The sequence below is a fragment of the Artemia sp. Qi Xiang Cuo genome, chromosome 8, assembly GCF_049724085.1.
Source record: "Artemia sp. Qi Xiang Cuo chromosome 8, ASM4972408v1, whole genome shotgun sequence".
Lineage (NCBI taxonomy): Eukaryota > Metazoa > Arthropoda > Branchiopoda > Anostraca > Artemiidae > Artemia > Artemia sp. Qi Xiang Cuo.
Window position 1 is genome coordinate 53,938,079 of NC_142801.1, and position 22,097 is coordinate 53,960,175.

The 22,097-nt window shown below is 33.6% G+C and overlaps 1 protein-coding gene across 1 annotated transcript; it reads right to left on the bottom strand.

Annotated features, from left to right (window-relative positions):
• Positions 1-11,436: 11,436 nt before the first annotated feature.
• LOC148949566 (sodium/hydrogen exchanger 3-like) lies at positions 11,437-19,651 on the bottom strand. The gene is made up of 2 exons (XM_089093015.1): positions 19,566-19,651; positions 11,437-15,075 (listed from the first exon to the last, which is right to left on the bottom strand). The coding sequence occupies exons 1-2, from the start codon at positions 19,644-19,646 to the stop codon at positions 14,896-14,898; spliced, it is 261 nt and encodes an 86-aa protein (XP_088949141.1). The 5' UTR covers positions 19,647-19,651; the 3' UTR covers positions 11,437-14,895.
• Positions 19,652-22,097: the final 2,446 nt, after the last annotated feature.

Below are 22,097 nucleotides of genomic sequence, written 5' to 3' on the forward strand. Positions count from 1 at the left end.
AATTATATACTGAACTTCAGTTGTTGTGATTTTAAAAGTTACGCTTTTGTTTCAGCCAATCGTGCTTGACAAAAAAAAAAAATGAATTATTCACTGACCTTCAATTGTTGTGATTTTAAAAGTTCCACTTTTGTTTCAGCCAATCGTGTTTAACAAAAAAAAACAAAGGAATTATTTACTGACCTTCAGTTGTTGTGATTTTAAAAGTTCCGCTTTTATTTCAACCCATCGTGCTTAAAAAAAAAACCAAGGAATTTATTTAATGAACGTAAGGTGTTTTGTTTTTAAAAGTTCCGTTTTTGTTTCAGCCCATCGTGTTTAAAAAAAAAACAAAGGAATTATTTAAAGACCTTCAGTTCTTGTGATTTTAAAAGTTCCTATTTTGTTTCAGCCAATCGTGTTTAATAAAAAAAAAAATGGAATTATTTTATTAACTTAAGGTGTTTTTATTTTAAAAGTTACGCTTTCATTTAATCCAATCGTGTTTAACAAAAAAACGAAGAAATTATTTACTGACCTTCAGTTGTTGTGATTTTAAAAGTTCCGCTTTATTTCAGCCAATCGTGTTTAACAAAAAAAAACAAAAGAATTATTTACTGACCGTCAGTTGTTGTGATTTTAAGAGTTCCACTTTTATTTAAGCCTATCGTGTTTAACAAAAAAACAAAAGGAATTATTTAATGACCTTCAGTTTTTGTGATTTTAGAAGTTCCGCTTTTATTTCAGCCAATCGTGTTTAACAAAAAAAAAGGAATTATTCACTTACCTTCGGTTGTTGTGATTTAAAAAGTTCCGCTTTTATTTAAGCTAATCGTGCTTAAAAAAAAAAATAACGGAATTATTTACTGACCTTCAGTTGTTGTGATTTTAAAAGTTCCGCTTTTATTTCAGCCCATCGTGTTTAAAAAAAAAAACCAAAGGAATTATTTACTGACCTTCAGTTGTTGTGATTTTAAAATTTACGCTTTTGTTTCAATCAATCTTGTTTAACAAAGAAACAAAGAAATCATTTACTGACTTTCACTTGTTGTGATTTTAAAAGTTCCGCTTTTGTTTCAGCCAATCGTTTTTAACAAAAAAAAACAAAGGAATTATTTACTGACCTTCAGTTGCTGTGATTTTAAAATTTCCACTCTTATTTCATCCAATCGTGTTTAAAAAAAAAATAAATGAATTATTTACTGACTTTCATTTGTTGTTATTTTTAAAAGTCCGCTTTTATTTCAAACATTCATGTTTGACAAAAACAACAAAGGAATCATTTACTGACTTTCAGTTTTTGTGATTTTAAGAGGTCTGCTTTTATTTCAGCCAATTGTGTTTAAAAAAAAAAAAAATGAATTATTTACTTAACTTCAGTTGTTGTGATTTTAAAAGTTACGCTTTTATTTAATCCAATAGTGTTTAAAAAAAAAAAAAAAGGAATAATTTACTGACCTTCAGTTGTTCTGATTTTAAAAGTTCTGCTTTTGTTTCAACCAATCGTTTTTAACAAAAAAACAAAGGAATCATATACTGACCTTCAGTTGTTGTGATTTTAAAAGTTACTCTTTTATTTCAGCCAATCGTTTTTAACAAAAAAAAAACAAAGGAATCATTTACTTACCTTCAGTTGTTGTGATTTTAAAAGTTCCGATTTTGTTTCAACCAATAGTTTTTAAAAAAAAAAACAAAGGAATCATTTACTGACCTTCAGTTGTTGTGATTTTAAAAGTTCCGCTTTTAATTCAGCCCATTGTGTTTGACAAAAAAAAACAAAGGAATCATTTAATGACCTTCAGTTGTTTTGATTTTAAAATTTCTGCTTTTGTTTCATCCAATCGTGTTTAACAAAAAAACAACGTAAAAATTTACTGACCTTCAGTTTTTTTTATTTTAAAATTTCTGCTTTTGTTTCAGTCAAACGTGTTTAACAAAAAAAACAACGGCAGTATTTACTGATCTTCAGTTGTTGTGATTTTAAAAGTTCCGCTTTTATTTCAACCAATCGTGTTTAACAAAAAAAAAACAACGGAATTATTTAAAGACCTTCACTTTTTGAGATTTTAAAAGTTCCGCTTTTATTTCAAACATTCGTTTTTAACAAAAAAAACATAGGAATTATTTACTGACTTTCAGTTGTTGTGATTTTAAAAGTTCCGCTTTTGTTTCAGCCAATCGTGTTTAACAAAAAAAACAAAGGAATTATTTACTGACCTTCAGTTGTTGTGATTTTAAAAGTTCCGCTTTTGTTTTCTAAAATCATCTTCTAAAATACCTCAAACTGTTTCGCCCAAATAATTCCCTAAAATGCCTAAAACGGTTTCGCCCACATAATCCCTAAAATGCCTAAAACGGTTTCACCCAAATAATCTCTAAACGTAATTTCTGCGTTTTCCCTTTGTTTTGACATCCCTGCGCTGTCAAATTTGAAATTTCTATGAAACCCTATCTCGCGCTAATCTCTTCATTTCTAAGATCAAAACGTTCGCCCGGAGACAATTCTTCTGGATGAACACCAAAAAATCAATCAACCTTAACATCATCTGTCAGACATTAATAAACTTCGCCCAGAAACAATTTTCCTGGACGAACACCAAAGACATTAATAAACATCGCCCGGAGACAATTCTCCTGGACTTGTTGTTGAACTTATGTATACATCCAACAATTGTTGTTGAACTTATGTCTACATCCAGCAATTTTTGTTGACATCCAAGAAACATCCATAAAAGTGAGAAAAATCCTGTTTTTTCAAGTGAGAAAAATCCTGTTTTTTCATTATCAGTGAGAAAAACCATAAAACATCCATAAAAGTGATAAAAACCATGTTTTTTCAAGTGAGAAAAATCCTGTTTTTTTCATTCTCAGTAAGAAAAACCATAAAAACATGCATAAATTATGTAAAAAAGTTGTAGGTGGCAGCACATGTGTTCTCGTGGGACTGGTACCCCCCTCTCTACTTGTAAGTCTTTTTCTTTTCCTTTTTCGTTATCTACGATCAAGAAAACCCTAGAAGGGATTCCTTGCTCGCTAAAATAGGATATTTCGTTGATTTTCGGACTTAGCCCCTCTCACTTCAAACTCTAGATGGGAATTTGCAAAAATATCCCCGTGATACTAGTGATGGACTATTTTTACCTTCATTTTTGTTTTCTACGACCTAAATAACCCCATAAAAGACATCCCTTTCTATGACATATACACTTTAGCTTTTTGCCCCCTCCTACGTACTTTAAGGGCAAATCTGGCCCATTTCGCGTTGGGGTACGATGCCGATTTTGGCTACGTTCATACGCTCATTTTCTCTATCGAATAGTATCAAAATCATTTTTTTTGTAATTTGTTCAAGGTCTAACCGTATTTTGACTGTACTATTAGAAGTGTTTGCCATAATTTCGACTGTAATGATGTAATTTTCACATGCTGGTTTTATTTTTCAATATGATTTATAGGAAAAATTCTGACATCTGAAATTTCTATTAGCAGCAACAGCATTAGTAGTTTTCTTCTATGACACATGCCAAATGGTACATATGAAAGTGGCATAAAAAAAATTATGTCTACCTTTCTTTAAAAAAAATGCCTCCCTTTTCATAGATATTGACCACATCTACCTCTCCTATCTCCTTAAGAGAGCCTATCTACCTCTCCTTCTTAAGAGACCACATCCACCTCTCTTTAAGAGATTCAACCTATCCTCAATAAAAGAAAGAAAAACATTTGGAAACAAGCTTATCAGTGTGTGGGGAAAAAAAACATTGACATGTGTTTACTTTTGTGGCGAATGTCGCCTACAAAACAGTGCGGCATTTATTAAGTAGACAACACTTGGAAAACATAGAAAATGGATAAAAAGCAAATAATGAGACTTAGCATTGATTACGTAAATCATAATCTGTTTTGAATAAAAAAAAAAAAAAATCTTGTGAAATAACGTTCACTATTAAACACTTGATAAAAACTCTTTGTTCTAATAGATTTGTTCAATATGTTTCCACGTATTTGGAGATCAACATAGTTCGAGAAGTTTTATACTTGGAGAGTCCAGTCAAGGAGTGAACCCCTTCTTTTATTTGATATTTACAAGAAAATGATACACTCAAATTCCACACATTTCAGTGGTCAATACAAATAAGATATTTAAGCAGTTTTTAGAATCCTCTACAATATGCAGTTTTTCTAAGGAAGCAGTTATCCCAACCAACAGCTGCTACTACTACTACTACTGCTCACAAATCACCGCAGCACCAAGCCGTCTGAGGCCAACACAGCTACGCGCGCTTTTTGGAATATGGTTAGTCAGCCATATTCCCAACCAACTTGGATTTATTTTGGTTTATTGTTATCAACTTTTGTAAAAACTCAGCTTTTTCAATCTGTCCAAAATCTCAGCTTTTCTGCTAAAACAATCTGCTCAGTCTACATCCAAATTTGCGATTGTTCTGTATTTTCCAAGTATTTCCTATTTTTTTCATTTGAAGTTATGCTCTTTTAAAGCCTTTGGCTTCCTACGTGCCTTACGCATACATATTATCTTTACCATATTAACGCGTCTTGCATAGTCCTGACACTGTGCATACACAGGATTTTTTCAGGAGGAGTGGATGATAAGATAATTTTTACTGGGCGGGGCCTAATCATACAAGAAGCAAATTCGATTTGATAATTCTAACAAGAAGTGCACAAAATTTCAAGAAAATTTAATATTTCAGGGATGGTAGCCGCCAAGATCCCAAGACTTTTTCAAAGTAGTTTAACATGCTAAAAATACAATAATATTTTTTAGCGCCCATAATTTGCGCTATTACATAATTCTAAGGTCACCTTAACAAGACCCTTGTGACACGACGTTTTATTTTATCCGTGAGAAATAATTGAAATATTAAAAGAGATAGCCCTCCATCAGACGACAAAACATGAATAGTAATCCAGTCAAATTTAATCGAATACAGAGCTGAGACTCCTTTTCTACAGAATACGTGACAGAAATGGACTTAAGTCAAACCATGGCGTTTTGCAAATAAGGCCTAAGTCCAGTTTTTCTAGTTTTACAGGAGAGCAAAAAGAAAATAATAACGCACAATGAAAAAATCTTCCTCACGAACCAGAACTTAAGAAACTTTAAAGAAGCATTACTAGTTAACTTTTCGACTGGAATTCAGTGGAAATATCCAAATTGCTGAATTGTTTGGTACTTAGAAGATAAGGGACTTATGCTCTTTTTTACGCCATTTTGGAACAATTTATAAATCGGTCAGAATTAAATTTTATTAATAAGCCCATTTTGAATAGACCAATCGTTAGATCTTTTCGAGCTCCTTCAAACCATATGCTTAAATCACTTTTGGAAAAACAAGTGCACTTAGGCCTTTTTTGTAAAACGTCACGGAAAATATACAAAAAAAACAACTAATCGTGCCGATATACAGCCTATAGTTTAAATTTAACTGTTTTCTCGACTTTTATTTGTCAATTTGTCTGTCTTTTCACCCTTGTTGAGTCATTTACCCCTCTTTTGCCATGCCCCCCCCCCCACCCATGAAAAATTAAGAGATACTGATGATGCATCTTTTATACTAATATTGGTCTGGTTATTAACCCTGCTAAAACAGAATTTCTTGTATTTGAACCCCCGCGTGCGCCGTCTGAAGTTGCCCGTCGCGAGGCTACCCGTGTTACCGTTGCAGGGCAAGTAGTACGTCCAAGCCGCAAGTTGAAGTACCTAGGTATCACATATGGAAGCGACCTCAGAAGCTCGCGTGCTCTTTTTGTTGACCAGGTTCTGTCGGGTTTTCGGTCGGGGTATGCTAAACTTGCAGCCCTGAAGTTTAAATTTAATAAGCATATCCTTGCTAGGTTGTATCGTGCCGTCGCTCTTCCCTTTGCTCACTACATCTCACCCGTTTGGCATTGGCTATCGAATTCAGATATGTTGCGAATCCGTTCAGGCTTTTGCAATTATTTAAAGTTTCTGCTTGGTCTGCCACTTTACCTCCGTAACACTGGTCTGCTAGAAAAGTATCATATACCTGATCCTGTTGAGTTCATGCCGAATTTTGAAAAACAAGCTCTCGTGAAACACAGGGCACTATTATTTGATTTCCCAGCGACTTTCTTGCTTGATAGTTGAAGTGTGATTTGTTTGTATTTAGTAGATTATTATGTTCGGTTGATTTGTTTTCGTCTTTATTTTCTCTTTTCTTTTGTTTTGCTCCGCTTCTTCATGCTTCTTTTTTATAGCGGGTTTGTAATAAATTATTATTATTATTATTATACCTATATCTATATTATAAAAGTAAATTGAGATGATCAATAGCTCTAATTTTTGTTCGACATTTTGAATCAAATAAAATCTGTCATGTTTTCCTTTTTTTCTAGTTTCTGGACGGAAATTCATTTATATTTGAGTCAAGTACAAGCCAAAAAGCACGAGTAGCTTATAAGAGTGGAAACTGGCGCTGGTGTCGAAATAATCCCTAAGGTCATCTAGCGATTGGCGTTTCTTGGCATTTGATTCTGTGTTGATACGACAAATTTAGTGTAATTGGCAAAATTTACGCAATAATAAGCGTCTGATCTAAGTTTCTGAAAAAATACAAATATGAAGTTTGGAAAAAAATGTACAGAAACGCTAACTTTAGATGGGGTAGGGAGATTTTTTCGACACTAATGACAGCTTCCTCTCCTACAAGATACCTATATTCTGTGGTACAAGCTTCAAGGTAGCCATTTTGGAAATGTGTGCCTTTTGGCAGCTGTAATAGCAGTAACATCTAGAACCATTAGTATTTTTCACATTATTTTGCCAGCATTTTTCATCATAACAATGACTTCTACACTTAGTATTGTTCTTGTGATTTAGCAGCCTATGACAGGAAGCATATTTTTAATATTTCCTGCAGGAAATAGTCAAAATATAAAAACTGAAATTAAATTGTCAATAGATAAGTATAAACTGGCTAAACAAACCATGGATAGTAATCCAATATGATCCAATAAAGTGCTAGTCTTTTTTGTATTAAGAAAAACAAAAATTGGCGATATGAATTCATATATTTTTCTTTATTTTATTATATTTGCCAATGACTGATTCGGATTTGAGTCAAAATGTTAACAAAAAAGAGTCACTGATCGTCTCAATCTACCTAATAATAACGATGCATTTCCAATGGTTCTTCCTTTTTTGTTTGTGGAGAGGGAGGATAATGATCAGTCATTATCTAGCTATTGAAGAGTGAACTCCTGTAATCAGATTACTTTTTCAAGTTAAAAGGATTAAATTTGATATTGTTTTGGACTTTGCCATTGCATAATTTGATGCAAGTGTAGACTTCTACGTGCGGATTATAGCATTCGTCATGGCTATCACTCGAGCAAAATTTGATGAAGGAATGAAACGGCTTCAGGCGTTGCTGGATAAAATATTAGCAGAGCAGAAAAGTTTTTCTTTCTCAATAATTGCCCTTCAAGAAGAAGTTAGGCAAATATCAGCTGAAAATGCGAACACGAGAGGAATCTAAAAAGCTTCGAAATGATGTAGAGCAAGAAAAATTGCGGAATAGCGGTTTGGAGAGTAAGCTTTTGGACATCGAAGTGAGAGAAGTTGAATTTGATTGTTCATGGTCTGCCTGCTGAAAAGCATAATCAATCAGTGACTAGCAACGTAAAGTCTCTTCTTTCTTACAAATTGCAGGTTACCGAGGACATTTCTCTAACCAAGTGGTATCGCCTTGCGAGAAATAGCAGTTCAAACATCACTAGTAGGAAAACTAGTGTTCGACCGGCCCCTGTTTTTATATCGCTAGACACAGATCATAGCATTCATGCGATTCTCAGTGAGGTGAATAAGTTGAAGGGTAGTGGAATTCGCATTTGCACTGATCTCCCACCAATGCTAAATTTCCTACAGAACGAGCTAATGTCTAAGGGAAAGGACATGCGTGAATCGGGTTCGGTTCATCTTACGCGTATTAAACAAAAAGGGAGCAAATTACGGCTCGAGTGTAAAAAGTCTCCGTCTTTACAGTGGGTTAAGATTGACTAGTTAGGGTGACTAATAATGACATTCGATTGGTGAGATTATTTTTATTACTTTATGTAATGTTTCTCTGTTCATAGGATCTATTTTTTTTTCTTGTGAGGTTTTTTGTCCCTCTGTAGCTTATTATAAGTTTATTTTCTGTCTTTTTTGTGTGTTTCTATTTATATGAAGTAATTGAGTACAATAATTTTTTCTGTATCCACATTTCATCTTACAATGAATAAGGTCCATTTCTTTCTCTTGTTTCTATTTATTTTCAAGCAGTTTCTTTTTCTTTCATCATTATTTTCGAGTTCTCGCTGGTTCAGTTGTTTTTGCTACGTTAAGACTCAGACGGTGTGCATTTTGCGAAAGTTTCTGCTAGTCCAGATCATAATTCTGATTATTTACATTGGATGTTGCTTTTCCTGGATATCAATTTACTTTCAAAAACCGACTGACAAGGCGCCAAGGTGGTTTAGCAGTATAAGTTAAAGAAGATATATCTTTTCGACGCCTTGCAAATCTAGAAGGTTCTCACGAGGAAATGCTTTTTGAAGTAATGGTGACTGAAATTAGTCTTGGAAAAAAAAGATATAGTTTTTTGCGTAGTCTTTCTTCTCCAGTCTCCAGACTCCTTCTTCTCCAGTCAAGTCTTTCCTCTCCAAACTCCATGATTTTTTGCATGAACCTCATTTACAGAACAAAGATGTTATCCTTTCCGGAGATTTCAATATTTACCTTCAAATGAATCTTCTGTTGATTTATTGTCTTGTTACTTTTGCTGCATATCTGCTTCCTACTTGCCTGATACCTACAAGAATTTCACCTAGTTCTGCTTCTCTCATTGATAATATATTTACATCCTTACCAATTGAATATATTGGATAAAAAGATATATCGGATCATTTCCTGCTGGTTTCAGATTTAGCTTTTACTTATAAAATACCGCAGGTAAGTAAGGAACATCAAGTATGGTTAATAAATAAAATTACATTAAAGCACCTGAATGATAGCCTTGGTCTGTTGGATTGGCAGTATGTTATGTCCAAGGAGGATACAGATGTGGCAACTGATACTTTCCTTAAGAAATTTCAATTGCTGCCTTGATTCTAGTTGCCCATTTGTTACGCAGAAAACTTGCAGAGAAAAATTTCCTCTAAGGCCGCGGATAACGTCTGGAATTTTGATATCAGTTAAGAAAAAAATAAAATATTTAAAATGCAAAAAGAATCCAACTGATTATAATATTAAAATTTTTTAAATTTTCAAAAATAAATTAACCGCACTGATACGATTGTCGAAACATAGGTACTATAAAGAGTCTTTCGAAGAAGCTCAAAATTCTCCCCGCACAACGTGGTCTTTAATTAATTCTATTATAAAAAAAAACAAAGGATTTTTAAGTTTCCTGAAGTTATTAGTTTAGAAGATGGATTGACTACTAACAAGTTGGAAAAAGTGGCTGATATTTTGAATGCTTATTTCGCTAGTATAGGAGAGAAAATTGTTTCATCAGTAATGAACCAGTTTGATTCACGTAGTAATAAACATTTTTCTTCATACCTTCCATCTCCTCAAAGTAATTCAATTTTTCTTGGGCCTATTTCTCAGTCTGAAATAACAAAAATGGCGTGTGATCTAAATCCATGTAATTCAGCGGGAATTGACGGGTCTTGTTTTATAATTGTTAAAGAAATATTGTCTGTAGTAATTTTACCATTACAGCATATAATTAATCTTTCATTTAAAACTAGAGTTTTCCCATCGGCTTTTAAAGAAGCGAGGATAATTCCACTTCACAAAGGTGACTCTCCTGAATACCCATCAAATTACCGCCCTGTTTCTATTTTGTCAGCATTTTCTAAAATATTTGAGAAGGCAATTTATAAGAGGTTCTATGACTTTCTTAAATCGTCAAATTTTTTCGCAAATTACCAGTTTGATTTTAGGTCTGGACACAATACTGAACACGCTATCATTGCTCTCATCCAATATATTCATGAATGCTTAGATAGAGGTGAAATTCCAGCAAAAATATATTTAGATTTTAAAAAAGCATTCGATACAATATCCCATTGTATTCTTTTTCGTAAATTGGATAATTGTGGTGTGCGCGGACCGGCGTTGGATCTAGTTAAATATTATCTTGACAAGAGAAAGCAACGAATAGACGGAGGTAATTTCCTCTCTTCGCCTGTTCCTCAATCCTCGATGGTTGGGGTACCTCAGGTCTCTGTCCTAGGTCCTCTGCTTTTTCTAATTTATATAAATGATCTTCACCGCGCTTTGGCAATCCCATGTCTCAGTACATATTTTGCTGTTGATACGGCAGTTTCAATTTCTGAGAGAAATGACGAGGAGTTGGAGGCAAAACCGGATACTGCATTTTCTAATGTTCTCGATTGGTGTTCATACAATTTTATTGCTTTGGATTTATTAAAAACTAAATTCATAATTTACAGCATAAATCCAAATACATGCCTCGTATTACCCGAGTTACTTCTTCAAAGTATCTATTATCAATATCTCGGGTGAAAATGATAAAGTACCTTGGACTTGTGATAGATGAAAGCTTATCTTTTAAAACAAACATTCAAAATATACGCTTAAAGATTTCAAGGTATGTTGGTTTAATGCGGGGGCTGAAGAATTGTTTGTCCTACTGTGCTTTACGAAGCAATTGGTAAGATCTGTTTCAGTTAAGCAGTGGTTATTGTTCTCTAGTATACTCACCTACATTTAATAGTCATGTTAAACCAATAATGACTTTAAACAATAAAGCCCTAACAATCCTGAAACTTTTTGTTGTATCACCTATTGCACTTTAAAATAACTCTTCTACAGCATCTTTATATAATTATCTAGATATACTTCCTGTTTATCAACAATTTACTTTTGGAGCAATTATTTTCAAATTTAATTATAACATTAAAAAATTACCGCTATATTATCTCAATCAAAGTTTGCTCTCCCAATCACAAGATTTACATCATTATAATACGCGACAACAAAAGAGTATCTACATTGACAAGTATAGTACTGATAGATCTAAATTCACTCCGTTTGCGTCAATAGCCCGGTGCTGGGATGCTCAAAAGATCTTATTGATAAATTTTCTTCTATCCATTTAGTAAAAAGGAATCTTAAATTTCATTTAGTTCAGGATTACTTTTAATTAAGAGTCTCTTTAATATGACAAAGTTATTTCTTGGGTTTGTTGTTCTGGGTGAATGTATGCCTCTCTGCTATCTTTTAGTATTAATTTGTATTTAATAATATTGAATTTTTTTTATATCTATTTATGGATCCTGGGCTAGCTGCTACTTTCATATTATTGTTGTATTACTATATCTTTGCCGTCGTAATTAGCTTTGTATTGTAGTGTAATTTGTTATTCTATCTTCTTTATCTATGCCTAGTTATTAGAGCTTGTCTCCCCATGGGCCTATGTCAATTATATACATGTATATGTTAATAATAAAATGATTGAACTTGAGCTTGAAACTGGAGGAGAGAGGAGAGGAGAGTAGAGGGAGAAGGAGAGAATCTAAAGTGGGTAATTTTTATTAAGAAAGCAATAATTGAAGACGCAATTTATGATCGGTCATAAATCTTTGCACCATTTTTTTTTTTTTTTTAGCTCTAATTGCATTCAAATGCCTCACAGAACTGATAGACTATTTGAATTACCCTTGCTGTATACCTATAAACCATAGTTCTGCCCTAGAATGGATGATATAATATAATCAAGAAGTGAAATTATTCATTTTTAAACAACTCTGAAAGTTATGTCAGGTTTGCCTCTCACAGAGACTCTCTGTCTTGGCTGTGCTCTAATAAGCCCTGGCTCTCAAGTCTTTATCACCTCCATCAAGTTGATTAATTAAAAAATCAACGGTGGATAAGTAAAGGCACTTCCTAACTCACAAGGGGGGATAGAGGAATGAATGACTCAATAAGAGCAAACAGACGGACAAAGGACAAATAACAGCAACAAAATATGAAAGTAACATGCTCCAATGACAAATTCAGAGAGGATTCAAAATGTAGAAATTAGATGTTATACACGTGATATTTAATCCTTATAATTTCAATTTAACAAATTTTCACTTTCTTCCTTTTTTATTGAAAAGAAGAAGGCAGAAGTAGAAGGGGGAACGACAAAATAAGAGCAAAAGACAGACGACAGAACCGATAAGAACAAAAAAAAAAAAGACAAAACACATTTAACATTTACCCATAAGCAATAGAATTAGTCTGATTATACGAAATTGAATGTTAACCAATGTTTTAGCACACAATCTCAACTATGATCAACATTTGTCTCAAATTGCAACCTAATCATTGCAAATTGCAATTGTAACCTAGTACATAAATCAAATACATAATCAAATTGCAACCTAATGCACAAATATTAGATATACCATGATCCACTGGACTTACTTTCAGCGAAAAGGGAAATCAACAAAAATTAAACAAAAGAAATAGTGTAATTATTTAAAAAATTGTTCCAAAAAAGGAACAAAAGGAATATAAATAAATAACCATTATGTTTATAACTATGCTTCCAGTAAAAGAACACCCATATCCCCTACTCTATACAATAAGAGGACAAATACAACATAAATCTTAGAATAGCGTGAAAAACAGTTTCAAGGTCAAAATCAATTTTTTTAAATAAGTCAAAACCGTTTTGATGTTATTTTCATGGACATCATAAAGTTAAAACTGAAATAAATAGAGTAAAGCTACTAAAAGGCTACATCGAATATGCTATGTAATGCCTAAGAAACTCTAATCACGTCCCTTGACGCTTAACTGAAGAAATAGAAATAAGTAGTTCTCAGCTATTGATTAGGAATTAAGATATGACAGAAAATGTGAAATGGACTAGATCAAGATATTAAGATCAAGATATTAAAATTGGTCTGTCATCAGACCAACTTCAGAATCAGCAACATTTCATTTGCTATTAGAAGAATAAAATGATAAATTTAGCACCTGTAAATTCAACATTATTTCATTTTTAACTAGAAGAATATTCAACGCAGTATTACAAGATTGAAGAACAGTTAGTGAACTTTCTAAGTCAATGGACCGGTAACCTGCTTTGACCTGCAATTTCGAAGAAAATTGTACCACCTTTACTCAACGCTGTATAAGAAATTAAAGAACAGATAGTGAACTTTTTAAGTCAATGGACCGGTAACTTGCTTTGACCCGGAAGTGATTATTTTATTTAGTATGAAAGCAGTTTGTTTTAATTTTGATATGTTAGTAACTCTACTGATGATGATGACCGACTGTGTCATCCAAATATTTAGAGTCTTTGTTTTATATTTTCGTTTCACTGTCTAATAAAAAGACCTATTTCTATTTGGAATTCTGATTGATCTCTTCATAGAAAAGGCAGTGTGGTCATGGAGAAAATAGCAAGATATTAAAAATATGAATTATAGTACTTAAGTACTTAATAGTACTTAAGAAATACACCTTATACTTAATTGAAGAAAATTGAGACAGATAGACTTCGCCAGTCGATTTAGAAATAAGAAATGATTGAAAATGTTGAATCGACTAAAGTAAGATATCAAAAATATGGTATATCTAGTTAAGAAATGCCAAGCGTATCCCCTTATGTTTGATAGAGAAAATTGCAACAAATAGACTTGACGAATCGATTTAGGATTGGTGATAATGATGAAGATATAAAATGAACTTAAAAAAGACAAAAGATATAAAAAAGGCATCGAAAATATAATAAACACTGCTTAAGGTATGAAGGATATCAAAATTAAAACTTTTTTTTGCCCCCGCGAGGTATATTCATACCTGACAACTGCAATTTTCTAAAATTTTCTTTTTGGTTGTTTCAAAATTATTTAGATTATAGGGAATTGCCATATTTTCGTCAGTGTTGACATGTTGAACCGTGAAAAAAAAACAACTAAGCAATACTAATTAATTAAATTTGACAGCAAATTTTTTCCGTAAAAGTTCAAACGTTAACAATGTTTTGATTCGCGAAGACAACCACACATTCAAAGGAAAGCTACACCTTCTTAAGCAGTTTGGTCCCATCTGTTTTTACCTGATTCTTTTGCTGATTTTTCCCCGAAGTTTCTTTTTTTTAATTTGACACCCGCAACTATAAAAAAATATGCATAACGCAATATGGAGGTTTTTTCCATTAAAATTTGAGCTTCTGATTTTTCTGATTTTTTTAGATTTATCAAATTGTCTAAGTTTCAACAAAACCTATTCAAAAAATCAGACTTCATTTCAATTTCCTTGGTGCTTTTAGAAATACTAAGCTTATCTTCTGACACTCAATTTAAGAAACAGCAACATACAACCTTCATCAATCGATTCAGAATTAAGATATGGCTGAAAATGTGACATGGACCAAACTGAGATATAAAAACAATATGATATATGGTCTTTAACAAATGCTAAGCTTCTTTCCTTATACTTAATTGTAGTAATAGAAACAACTAAACTTCACCAATCGATCTCGAATGAAGATATGGCTGAAAATATGAAATGGACTAGAGTTAGATGGCAAAACAATGGTATACAAAAATTAAGAAATGCTATGCTTGTCGTTTATACTTAATTGAAGAAGTGGAGAGAAACAAACTTCACCAGTTGATTTAGAACTAAGAATGACTCCGAAAATGTATATTGCTCAGTTTAATATTTAGTCAATTGTCCCCTTTTGAGACAAGAAGAACATTATAGTAAACAAAGTCATATAATAATAAAGAAAGGAAAAAAAGAAAGGAAGATAAAAAGTAAACAAAAAAAGCAATGTAGTAAATAAAAGACAAATCGACTATGAATACAAAAAAGTTGTTTTAACCTAAAACTTTGCCTATATTTTGGGTGCCTTAAATAGCAAAGCCATTGAGTTGGATAGATTTCACAGTCTTAGGATCTAATGAATGAGCTTGTCCCAATAGCAAAGGCCTTATATATTGCCGATCCACTGCTTTATACCTAAGTCTTTGAGTTGGTTTTCCAGTTGAACCAGATATCAACTCCATACCGGCAACCAAGTGATCCTGAAACTGAAAATTAACAATATGTCAGGTTTCAGAACTCCCTGCTAACAATAGTAATATCAAAGAGCACAAAGCAGCAATTTTTTACTATATCACAATATGAAAATATAATTGTATGTAATATAATCACAATAGTTCAGATAACTTTTTGAATTAAAATCAAGTTGGTGGACTGTGATAAAAAAATTGAGTCATGCCTAATTGGAAAAAAAAATCCAAGACAGATAGCCTGAGTGAGAGACAAAGCTGACATAAGCCTTTTTCAGAATTGTATAAAAATGATGTTATTTCACTTGTTGATATAGTCTATCCTCCATCCATCCATGCTAGGACAGAACTAAGGTTGATAGGCATGGAATAAGGGTAATTCAAATAGTCTATCAGTTCTATGAGCCACACTCTTTGATATGATCTTCAATAAGGATTTTTTCATAAGCTTTGACGTCAGCTTTGGCATGTTAATGAATTGAGAGGGAGCAGTCAATCTGGACTTGTCCCAGTTAAAGATAGGAACGGGGCAACAATTAGTGATAAGAAAAGAGTTAAAGAGAGATGGGCAGAACATTCTGAGAATGTACTAAACCAAGATAGTGACAGGAAAATATATAAAGGAAAATGAAAAAGTTTGTGATATATTGGATGTGAAGGAAGATTTGTTTTGTGAGGAAGAATTAGTGACAGTACTAAAAGGATTAAAAAACAATGAGGCTCCGGGTGCTGATGGTGTGGTAAATGGGTTTCATAAATATCGTGGCTCTGAGGTTAGAAATAATTTACTGAAGATTATGAATCTGATTTTTGAAAAAGGGGAAGTACCTAACGATTTTAGGAAAACCTTAATTAAACCACTATATAAGAAAGGCGATAAGAGTGAGTGTGGTAATTATTGAGGCATTAGCCTGGTCTCTGTAAGTAGCAAATTACTTAGTAATATGATACTTTTTAGACTGAGAAATGCTGTAGATAAAGTTTTAAGGGGACAACAGTTCGGTTTTAGATAAGGTAGAGGATATGTCGACCAAATTTTCACTCTTAGGTTAATATTTGAGAAGTGCCTGAGCTGTCAAACACCTTTGGTCCTCAGTTTTATAGCATATGAGCAAGCGTTCGATTCTGTTGATGAATAACTTTGCTATGTACGAGAATAACACTGCTGCAGTTAAGGTAGGAAATGAAGTTAGAAGCTCGTTTTGTATTAAATCGGGAGTTAAGCAGGGTTGTGTTCTACCCTCCTTTACATGGATTATTTTTGAAGGACTTATGTCTTAAGGAGCACAGGAAAAGCAATGGGAGACCACAGAATCAAATGGGAGGAAAGACTCTCCTGGACTTAGATTATGCTGATGATTTAAGCATCCTAGATGAAAGTGTGAGCAAAATGAATGAACTTTTAGAGGTTTTGAGAGTTCAAGGGGCTAGAATAGGTCTAAAAACTAATGTTAAGAAGACTAAGTCATTAAGGCTAGGAGAAAGTGAAGATGAAAAGGTGACGTTGGGTAACGAAAATATTGATCAGGTGGACACCTTCACTTACCTTGGTAGTATTATTAGTAAAGACGGTGTGAGCAGTGAAGATGTTAAAGGTAGAATAGCTAAGGCTCAGGGTGTTTTTTCACAGTTGAAAGAAGTTTCGAAGAATAGTAAAATAAGTCTGCAAACCAATATTAGAATATTGGAAGCTACAGTGATAACAGTGGTCAAATATGGCTCTGAATCATGGGCGCTCCGAAAAGCGGATGAAGATTTGCTATATGTTTTCCAGAGACATTGCCTACGGATCGTTCTAGGTACCCGGGTGACTGGCCATATCTCTAATAATTAGCTGTACAAAAAGTTTAGTTACATCTTACTTTCTTTGGCTATAGTGAGAGAAAGTTTGAGATAGTTCGAGAATCCCGTGCGGATGAAGAGTAGCTGATCTCAAAAGACCTTCCCTTTCTGCTAACCATTTAACACCAAATAAAAAGCAGGTCATCCGTGTCTGGGCTGGGAGGATATCATAAAGAAAGATTTAAGGGAAATGGGAACTTCCTGGGAGGGTGTAGAGGGAGGCTTTGAATAAATTAGGATGGAGGAGGAGCGTGCGTACCTGTGTTGGCCTCAGGCGGCTTGGTGCTGCGGTGAGTTGTTAGCAAGTAGTAGTAGTAGTAGTTTGACGTCAGCCCTAACACTAGCGCAATCGTTTATGTTGTTCCTTTCTTTTCTTTTAGCAAAGGTAACATTTCTAATGAAACATTTTCGAATATATAGTCCCGTTTTAGAGGTTACGCTCCACAGAACAAGCCATTGCCACACCCTTCCTGAAATCAATTATAGCTAAACTAACCACCTTCTAGTGCAATATTGAGAGATATGTTGAGATGGCAAGGGTACGTTCTATGGAAGAAGGATGACAAATTGCCAAATATTGTCCTTGTCAGCCAACCGTCCAAGGCTAAACGAAAAGCCTGTCATTCCCGGATAGGGTGGGAGGATGTCGTAAGAAAAGACTTGAAGAAAACAAGAACTTCTTGGAAGCGTGTAAAGAGGGAGGCTTTGAATAGATTGAGGTGGAGGAGGAACATGCGTAGTTGTGTTGGCCTTAGGCGGCTTGGTGCCGCAGTGAGTTGTTAGTAGTAGTAGTAGTAGTAATAAAAATTATGACGTTGCAACTTCCTTCTATAGCATCAAAGAAATTTCGATGCATCGAAACACTTAATTTTGTTTGATAAACTGGATATTGCCGATATTAGAGATAAATGCCTAGAACAAATGAAAGCTTGTACATACAGTTTTTAATAGGTGCGGTAATATAGTTTTATAATATATGACAATTATAATGCATTTAGTAAAGGCCCAAAAAGGCCTTCATTGTAGGCTATTATTTATATATCAGCCGTAATTCGGATATCCTCAATAAATTAGACTGTTCCAAAGTAATTATAATATTGAAAGAAGGGAGAATGTTATATAATTTGGATAAAGAATAAATATTGGCAAATCAAAAAAAGGGATGTTTTTTTCTACAGCAGTGAACAGAACAAGATAAACCCGACTAAAGAGACAAAAAGAGAATAAAACGAAGAACAACTACAGATAACTGAAAGAGAAAGAGAGAGAGGAGGGAAGAGAGAAAGGGAAAGATGGAGAGAAAGGAGGGGGCAGAGAAAGAACCAACAAACAACAGACTTCAGCTTAGATATAAACTAAAATCCAACCTTAGTTTCCATTTAGAATACAAAATGTGCGCTTATATGTTTTTCTAACCATTTCTTTAGGAAGGAAAAAACTTTTGAAGACCTTCTAGGAAAATTGCCCCCTATCTACCTCCCCTGTCAGGAACACCATGAAAGTCAATTTATTTCACTTATAGTCAATTTAACTCATAAATAGACCAGAATCTGTTGTAAATTCAAGCTAAAATTTGAGAAAGACTGATGAAAACATTAATATTTGCGGTCAACATTGATCACACCGGCGGCACGCCACCAATATCTCACCCGCGGCAGCGAAAACAATCATCGGCGGCGCGCCAACGCTGCTATTTTTTGGCCCCGCCGCCGCCGGTCTTCCCTTATCGGCGCGGCGCCGGGGTCTAATATCAACATAAAAGAAACCCAATGTGGGATATTCAAACACTAAATATTGAGGAAAGAAATAAATATATTTTGCCTAAAATTTACCATCAGTCTATTGGCAGAATACTGTTCATTCAAATGCCAAAAGGTGAAGGGCAAGGCCATATCCGGGGGGGGGGAGGTAGCGGGTTTGAGCCCCCCCCCCCCGAAATTTTGTCCGACTCATAAGAAGTAACAAGAAATGCACATAAACCGATTTTAATCTGTTTTTAAAGTTGTTGTACCCCTACCCCCCCCCCCCAAAAAAAATCTGTTTCATAAAGAATATGAAAGTCAATGAAGGTTACAAAAAAAAACAGAAAATATTCAGATAGGCCTATCGAGTGCGTCTGCTTTTGTTTTTGCATTATACAACTACATTTTTATATATGTGAGTACGAGTTCCCAACCCTTTTTTAGGCCATCACCTCTTCGAATCTTATAACACAAATTGACACAATTTAGCTTCATAAAACATTCATGATTGAACTACCCAAAATTTTATTTTCATTTTTGAGAACTTTGGCTCATTGCAAAAATATAATTCATGAATACCGAACTTTAAGAGTCGATTGACTTTTTGACACTAAAACAAACCGGAGATTTAAAAATAGAGTTAATCGATTTGCCTAAAGAAGAGCTAATTTAATTCACCACATTCTTTTCACTCAGAAATGTTTCTTTTGCTCCTTTAGTCAGATTTGCCAGACGGAACGCATTTGCGCCATTCGGGCGCGTTTTTTGAGGCGGTTGCGCATAGCGCCGTTTTATTTGGAAAGTGGTTCATTCGGCACATTTTCACAAGAAAAATGGCAGTTTTGGCACATTTTCATTTTTATGGCGGTGCAACTTTAAACCAGACATCTGGTAACACTGCCTTAGTTATAGTCCAAGTTTTACCTTTACATGAAGTCTCTCGCTAAGGCTAGCTTCTTCATCAACACCGATAGGTATCTTCAATGCCAATAGCAACGGCTTCATGGTACAACCCTAGAATACAGGTAGGTATGTATGGGAATATGAGATAAAAGAATATGACAACATAAAATAAGACTGAACTAAATAAAATAAGACATTCATAGAATATACTTAATAAATAGAAAAAGGATAAGCTAAAAAGCAATAAGGGAAACTGGAATTAACATTGACCTAAGAAAAAAAAATATATATAAATGTTATCCATTGGTCCTTTGTTGCATTAAAGAGGAGTAGATATATTAGAGCCACAAGAGTCACTAGATGGCATTTGTGATTTTTCTCTAGAGGATTGTCTCTTGAAAATTTTCTGGAAAATCTAAACTTGAAAGTTTCCAATAGGCTTAATATAATATATATATATATGTATATATATATATATATATATATATATATATATATATATATATATATATATCATATATATATATATATATATATATATATATATATATATATATATATATATATATATATATATATATATATATATATATATATATATATATATATATATATATTTCTAGGGGATTGGCTCTGGGAAATTTTATGGAAATTCGAAACTTAAAAGTTTTCTATAGGCTTCGCATAAAATGCTAAGTTTAATATATATATATAAACTGGCTGCTTGTTTTAAAGTTCAGAACACCTGAATATTAGATATATTAGAGCTGAAATATATATATATATATATATATATATATATATATATATATATATATATAACTTCAAATTCATAACTTCAGATAGCTGTGACTGACATGGCCCATATATCAAAGGAAAAATCGTTATTCTGTCAAATTTTGCCTTCAACCCCCCCCCCTCTTAATTACTTTAGTGACTTGGCGCAATTACTTGTGAAATTCCTCGCACGTGCGAGGATTACGCGACAGATAGATCATTTGAAGAGTGACAATTTTGACAGTAAAGAGTCAATCAATTGACAATTAACAGTTTGCTTCTAAATACAAGTGTATTTTGATATCATATCAGCAATTTTTCGGGGAAATCAGGAATTACTGAAGGAGAAGTGTGGACAGATGAATCATCTCAATAGATGACATAAGCGCAATATACAATAATGAATAGGATTATACGTGGATACAGGTGATGTATCAGACGTTCTATCGTCATCAAAATGTTAAAAGGCAGGTATTTCTTAAGCAATATTTACCACAAGGTAGTCCAACAACAGTGCACTAATGAAACCTCATCGATAAATGTACACACGCTCCAGCTACACCCTATCCCCCTCCTATAAATTTCATCTTTCTCTTTAGATCTAATCTTATCTTTCTTTTCGACACCAATTTTATTTTTATATGTTAATGACACCTCATCCTAGGTACACACTTACGTACTTGCCGTACCTTCCTCAATTGGCTTTCAGCCCTACTCATATTAGGTTTTGCTCGTTTTGAGTTTGACTTTGTTATTTATTGTGATTTCTGTCCGTTTTGGGTTTCATTTATTTATTGATGGTGATTTGTGGTAGTTCTATGCTTGAAAGATTATTTGACTTTTTCTGCTCATTTTTGGTTTAATGGAGCTCTTTACTTTTCTTTGAAAAACATATTTTGAGGAAAAACTTTTTTTTAATTAACTTTTGTTCGTTTCTTTTATTGACATTGTCTTTTTTGTGGAAAAAAAATTATATATTTTCGGGTTTTTCTATAAGAATCCATAGTTTGGCTTGCTATTTGTTTGTCGGAGAAACTTTTTCAACAATGTTTAATCCTGACACAAATAGTATTGTTTCCGCATCAACTCCTCAACGTCCTCTGGACAACCTGTGTGGGCATAGTGTGTTTCAAATTGGTTCTATCCAGTTTTAATATTTTTCAAATTTTCGCCTTAATACCATTACTTTTAGAAACAGCAGTAGAATTAATAGTGGTAGCCCTAGCTTTAGTGACAGTAGTAGTAGCCGTAATAACAGTAGCAGTAGTATGAGTAGAAGCAGTACCATTAGGGTGAGAAATTTTTTTTTTGGTTAGTTCAACATCCCCCACAACAAGCCCTGTTAGTTTCAACTTCATATGCCAAATTCTTTCTAAGATATTGCTTTTACGTCCTTTTGGCAACCTGTATGTAGACGGCGTGTTGTGATTAAGTTCACCCCCCACCCAACAAAAATATCCTTGAACATTTCACCTTCAGACCATTTGGCAAAAGTTTGTTTTTTTTTGTGGAAAAAGTTTGAGTAGAAATACGCGTAGTATGATTAGAAGCAGTAGCATTAGGATGAAAAATATTTGCCTCTGGTTAGTTCAACATCCCCCATAACATGCCCTGTTAGTTTCAACTTCACACGCATAACTATTTTTAATATATTGTTTTTGCACCCTTTTGACAACCTGCATATAGACGGCATGTTATTATTAAGCTCACCCCCCGAAGCTCACTCCCCGACGGCAGTACTATTAAACTCACTCCCTTCCCCCAAAAAATAAGATT

Bases quoted from the DNA above. Each gene is read 5' to 3' on its own strand.
- LOC148949566 (XM_089093015.1), bottom strand. From the start codon at position 19,646: ATGAAGCCGTTGCTATTGGCATTGAAGATACCTATCGGTGTTGATGAA. The intron at 15,076-19,565 runs GTAAAACTTGGA...GTTAATTTTCAG, and splicing joins GCGAGAGACTTCATGTAAAG to TTTCAGGATCACTTGGTTGC.